The sequence below is a fragment of the Myotis davidii genome, unplaced genomic scaffold (assembly GCF_000327345.1).
Source record: "Myotis davidii unplaced genomic scaffold, ASM32734v1 scaffold1069, whole genome shotgun sequence".
Classification (NCBI taxonomy): domain Eukaryota; kingdom Metazoa; phylum Chordata; class Mammalia; order Chiroptera; family Vespertilionidae; genus Myotis; species Myotis davidii.
Genome location: NW_006300018.1, coordinates 2,445,697 through 2,452,071, shown reverse-complemented (window position 1 = coordinate 2,452,071; position 6,375 = coordinate 2,445,697). Strand labels below are relative to the sequence as shown.

General features: G+C 46.6%; 1 protein-coding gene across 1 annotated transcript in view; it reads right to left on the bottom strand.

Moving 5' to 3' along the window:
• The window catches only part of POLE2 (polymerase (DNA directed), epsilon 2, accessory subunit), a 31,117-nt gene extending 27,856 nt beyond the window's left edge, over nt 1-3,261 (bottom strand). Inside the window, exons 1-2 of the mRNA XM_015571982.1 lie at nt 3,216-3,261; nt 2,203-2,352 (exon numbers count right to left, since the gene is read on the bottom strand). Coding sequence (XP_015427468.1) covers nt 2,203-2,352; nt 3,216-3,261 — 196 coding nt within the window. The remainder of the gene's footprint in view (nt 1-2,202; nt 2,353-3,215) is intronic.
• Nucleotides 3,262-6,375: the final 3,114 nt, after the last annotated feature.

The following is a 6,375-nucleotide window of genomic DNA, read 5'->3' as shown; positions in this document are numbered from 1 at the left end:
GGGAAGCCCAGTCCCAGGTGCCAGAGGGAAGCCAGTGCCAGCAGCTGGGGGAAGGAAGGCCTACTCTTGCACGAATTTCGTGCATCGGGCCTCTAGTCATCAATAAGTCAACAAACAAGTGTTGGCAAGGGTGTGGAGAAAAGTGAACCCTTGTGCACTGTTGGTGGGAATGCAGATTGGTACACGCACTGTGGAAAGCAGTATGGAGTTACCTGAAGAGAAAAAAAAAAAGGAACTGCCTTATAACCCAGTGATTCTACTTCTGGGAATTGCAGTGTTATTTACAACTAGGGGCCTTGTGCACGAAGATTTGTTAACTGGGGGTGGGTTCCTCAGCCTGACCTGCACTCTCTGCAATCTGGGAGCCTTCAGGGGAGCCCTCTCCAATCTGGAAGTTTCTGTTTGTATTTGGAATCATATGAGCGAATTGTTTGAAACCCCGAACCCAGTTTGGTTTGCTGCTCACAGAATAATAGAGGCATTTTTTTTTCTTTGATTCATTGGTGGAGATTTCCTGGAAGTTTTAGGATATCTTCCCTTTAATTTTTCCTAGACATTCTGATTTTACTTATGTCTCTCACCTTTGCTTTCCCTCCATCCCCCACCGCAACAGTGCTCCAGGCTCACTTTACTCTAGTGTCTATATCCATCTGTCACCAGAACTATGATTCCCAGCATTCCTAATGCTCTGCGCGCTCTGGGATTCCACTTCAGGTCCTGGGCCTGCCACCAGACTACTATTCCCAGAATTCCTGGTGCTCCCTGCGCTCTTGGTTTTCCCTTCCTGCTCTGTCTCCGTCCCACAGCCTCCCACTCTGCCAAGTCCTCCAAGCGCCAGCTCTCCCTCTCTGCTCTCCATCTGGTGGCTTGGGGAGCCAAGTTCCCCACGCTGCTTCACTCTCTGCTGGCTCTCCCACTCTGTTCTCCGCCTGGCAGCTTGGGGGAGCAACCGAGGGAGCCACGTCCCCCCAAGCTTCTGGCTCTCCCGCTCTGCTCTCCGCCCAGTGCCTGGCGGGTTAATTTGCATACTCACTCCTGATTGGCTGGTAAGCGTAGCGGAGGGACAGTCAATTTAGATGTTTCTCTTTTATTATATAGGATAGGCAAGATTTGGAAGCAGCCCAAGTGTCCATAAGTAGATGAGTGGATAAAAAAGCTGTGGTACATTTACACAATGGAATACTACTCTGCTGTAAAAAGGGAAAAAAAGTTACCCTTTGCAAAAGCATGGATGGACCTGGAGAACATTATGCTAAGTGAAATACACCAGTCAGAGAAAGACAAGTACCATATAATTTCATCATATGTGGAATTTAATGAACAAAGTGAACTATCAAGCAAAATAGAGATTGACTTATAGATAGAGAGCAAGAGACAGCTCTGGTGGTGGTAGTGGTCAGGTGCTGTGGGATTAGAGGGATTGACCAAAAAAGGGAAAAAAAGGGAGAACTCATGGACATGGTTGATGTGAGAATGTTTATGATCTGATCTGTTGGTAGCTGTGAAGCATATAGTATAATTAAGAGGGGAGAGGGTTGAAGAGGGCATAGAAGGGATGGAAAAAATAAGATTTTTTAAAAAATCTACCTTTAGAAGTGAAAATGAGATATACAGTAATTTCTCCTATAGCATAGAACATGTTTCTTCCTTTTTAATTAAGAAACTGACATCTATCCACCATATGAGAGCAAGCTACATCCTCTTCTCTCCTTCAGTGCTCCAGAAACAGTGAACATTTTTTTTTTTAGAAGAGCACTTCCCCTTTGTAGGCCTATACTTGTGGCAAAAAGTTAAGTACTTAACCAAAAGGTCCCTGAAGAAAGGCTGAAGCAAGAAGGGAGTTAGCTAGGCTCACTTTTTTCCTCCACCCCCAACAGTTAGGGGTACTTAAGTAAGACAAAGTTATAGGCCTGCAGCAAGACAAAAGTGACCCTAAAGGATCAGATCAAAATCAGAAGATAAGTGCAGAAATATGGAGGTGACAGCTCTATGAGGGGGAAGAACTGTAAAAGAATCTCTGGGGAATGTACTGAGGTTCCAAAGGAACTAGAAGTTACCCCTTGGGAAGAAGTGCTACCAGGGGTATGTCCCATAAGGCTGGGACATCTTCGTACGGAATCCTCAACTTCTACTCAAATCTCTAAGTCTGTTAAGGATGTAGAAGTATACTAACAATTTAAGAGCTATCAGAATGCTACTTACAGGGTTGCTTTTCAACTGCATCAATGATCTTTTCCAGTGCATCTTCAAGCTCTACTTCACTGATAGACTGAAGAGCTTCTGTGAGGTACTTAATAGCTTCACTGATAAGAGATGGAAAGAAAAGATGAGGCAGGTCATTGGTAATTAAGGCTAAAAGTTTTATGACAAAATAGCAAACGCTCATCAAAATGGCATTGAAATTAAGATCCACTCACTCTCTGCAGGAGTACCACCTTTCCTGCACTTTCCAAACAAATTACTCCTTCTATCCCCTGTCAACATAACCGTTCTCTTTTTTTTATAGCAAAGGTGGAAATTTATTGAAGAACAAGTACAGACTCCCATGTGGGGAAGGGAAAGAATCTCACAGCACAGACTCCCACGTGTGTAAAGTTTGAGCAGCACTGCTACAGAATATTTTGCTTATGTAACCACCCTCTCTCTACTTGAGACTTAAAATCCCTTTATTGATTTTTTTTTACAGAGAGGGAGGAAGAGAAATAGAGAGTTAGAAACATCGATGAGAGAGAAACATTGATTCAGCTGCCTCTTGCACGCCCCCTACTGGGGATGTGCCCGCAACCCAGGTACATGCCCTTGACCAGAATCAAACCTGGGACCCTTCAGTCCACAGGCCGATGCTCTTTCCACTGAGCCAAACCAGTTAGGGCACATCCTCCTTTTAAGAAGCCTTCCTAGCCCAGCCAGTGTTGCTCAGCAGTTAAGTGTTGACCCAGGAACCAAGAGGTTGCAGTTTGATTCCTGGTCAGGGCATAAGCCTGGGTCGTAGGCTTGATCCCCAGTAGGGGGTGTGCAGGAGGCAGCCGATTGATGATGTTTCTCTCTCATTGATGTTTCTATCTCTCTATCCTTCTCCCTTCCTCTCTCTCTAAAAATCCTATCTAATAATAGACAAACATGGTAATTGACCATACCTTCGCTATGCCTCTCATTGGCTAATCAGCACAATATGCAAATTAACCGCCAACAAAGATGGCGGCTAATTTGCATACTGCAGGCAGGGCAGGACAGCGTAGCTGCCAGCAGGAGAGCCGCCATCCAGGCCCCCGTGTGCGACCCCAGAAGCTGCCTGCCTACCGCCAGTGATCGGATCTGATCCGGGCCAGCCCCAGAAGCCTCAGAAGCCGCCCAAAAGCCAGGTGATTGGGGGAGATGGAGGTCCCCTGCCCAGGCCTGAAGCCTGGGCCAGAGGCGTCAGGCCTGGGCCGAGGGGGCCAAGCCGGCGATTGGTGTGAACTACAAAGGAAACACCTTTTCTGATCGCTCATTGGCTAAGCTCCCTGGATGCCACTGGTAATATTCTTAGTAACTTGGGTAATAAGAATCCAAAAAAGTGATCTAGGGTTTTTCACTACACTCCTGACAAAAAAACACAAAGGTCCGTTGCTGGAGGGGTAAGAAATGTCATATCCTGCCCTAGCCAGTTTGGCTCAGTGGATAATGCCTTGGCCTGCCGATAGCAGGGTCTGGGGTCAATTCTTACCAAGGGCGTGTACCTAGGTTGCAGGCTCTTCCCTGGCCGGGGCCCAGGTCAGGGCTCATGCAGGAGGCAACCAATCAAAGTGTTCCTCTCACTTTGATGTTTCTCTCTGTCTTTCCCTTTCTCTTCCACATTCTCTAAAAATCAATGGAAACATATCCTCAGGTGAGAATAAAAAAAATAAAATAAAGAAATTATTATATGAAAGACACATCTTGAAAATGCCTAAAGAAAGCTGTCATTTTTTCATGGTGAAGGGACTGGAGTCTGTGTTAATGAAAAAACCTTGCTGGCTGCAGTGGCTGGCAGTGCTGCAGCAGTGGGGTGATGGGGCTGGTGCCTTCCCCTGATTAGCCCAGTCACCTCCCACAAAGGGAGATCAGACTGCGACTTAGGCCCGCTCCCCAAGGGGAGCAGGGAGCAGACCTAAGCCATCACTAGGACATCCACAGAGGGCTCCCAGTATGTGAGAGGGGGCAGGCTGGGCTGAGGAACCCCCACTCCCCAGTGCACAAATTTCATGCACCAGGCCCCTAGTCTACACTAATAAAAGGGTAGTATGCTAATTAGACTGGAAGTCTTCTGGACAACCTTCCAGACGTCCTTCCCGACAAAGCCGGGCCCAGGCAAAGCCACCTGCCTGCAGTCCCGGGTGCCAGCGCCTGCGGCTGCGGCCCAGGAGACAGAGAAAAGCCTGCCGCCTGGGAGATGGAGAAAAGCCGTCAGCCCCTTGGTCCCAGGCGTCAGCGCCTGTGGCCCTGGAGACAAAGAAAAGCTGCCTGCCCTGCAGTCCTGGGCACCAGTGCTACTGGCCCATGAGACAGAGAAAAGCCGCCCGCCCCACGGTACCGGGTGCCTGTGGCTGGCCCAGGTGAAGCCGCCCATCCACGGTCCCCTGTGACTGTGGCCTGCCCGGGCGAAGACCAGAGGGAGTGAAGACCAGTCCCGGGTTCCTGCAGCTGGTTGGAGGAGGGAATCCTGGGTCCTGGGTGCAGGGCCGAGGCAGAGGCAGTTAGGGGCGATCAGGCAGGCAGGCAGAGGGGTTAGTGGTTATCAGACAGGCAGGCAGGTGAGCAGTTAGGATCCAGCAGTCCTGGATTGCTAGAGGCATGCCCGGCTGCCGGTTTAGGCCCAATCCCTGGATTGGAAAGGGTGCAGGCCGGGCTGAGGGATCCCCCACCCATGCACGAATTTTGTGCACCAGGCCTCTAGTCAATAATAATAAAAAATATTTTATAAAAAATAGAAGTCTTCCTAGACTAGCACTACCTGCTGCAATCTCCCCTTCCTTCTGAAATTGTTAAAAAGCTTACTATGCCCAGCAGTATGGCTCAGTGGTTGAGCATTGACCTATGAACCAGGAGTTCGATTCCTGGTCAGGGCACATGCCTGGGTTGCGGGCTGGATCCCCAGTAGGGGATATGCAGGGGGCAGATGATTAATGATTCTCATCATTGATGTTTCTATCTCTCTCTCCCTCTCTGCTCCTTTCTGAAATCAATAAAAATCTGTATTTTTAAGAAGCTCACTTATATTTACCTGAGACTTGATACATTACATTAGCTTTGTACAATTTCTTACCATACTCTCAAGGCAGGACTTCATCTGTTTCGGTGTTCTGAACATAACAGCCTTACTTAAGCAACACTCATATTAAATTACATGAGTCTCTCCAACAACAACAAAAAACTCAATAAAGCTGAAATTTAAAAAAATTCAATGAATCTCTGATTTAAATACCAATAGTGCTCAGAATGAACACTTTGCACTTAAACAATTAGCTAATTACATGCCATTCTGTATTTGTAGCACACAACTTTATACTTTATGTCAATACTATTGTTTTACTGGTCACACTAATTGTTCTATATCTTGGATTGCTTATTGATTGTTTCATATGTAAGTGTTTCATATTTATTATAGATGATACTCCTTGAGAATTGAAACTGTATCATCCTTAGGCAGAGTGCTAAGCACAGTAAAGGTGGCCCATAAATATTTAATGTTGAGTCCTTAAAATCACACACATTTTGGGACAGCTCTTAGGATAGACCAAAGCCCATAAAACTGTACAGGATCTGGCCCTGCCAAATCTCATTAGGCTCATCCAGTGACTCTGATTTTTCTGGTCTTCTCATGCTGCACAGTCTTAGATGGTCATTTACTCCCACTCATTTCTTCACCTAGTCACGTCCTGCTCATCCTTTAACACTCACTCAAACCAATTCTTCAATAAAGCCCTTCCTTGACTCTAGAGCAGCCATGGGCAAACTACGGCCCGCGGGCCGGATCCGGCCCGTTTGAAATGAATAAAACTAAAAAAAAAAAAGACTGTACCCTTTTATGTAATGATGTTTACTTTGAATTTATATTAGTTCACACAAACACTCCATCCATGCTTTTGTTCTGGCCCTCCAGTCCAGTTTAAGAACCCATTGTGGCCCTCGAGTCAAAAAGTTTGCCCACCCCTGGCCTATGGTCTCAACTCTTGAGCTCAACCCTGCAATGCTAGGGTATATGGCAATGTTGTGATAAACCATATTTTTTTACCATATTTTCTTAGTATACTCGTCGACGACTGAAAAAGAACATTTTGTGAAAACGAGTATACACGTTTCTGCCGGGGAAGGGGTTAATATTCATGGTAGCCAGACTTCTAAGATGACCCCCTA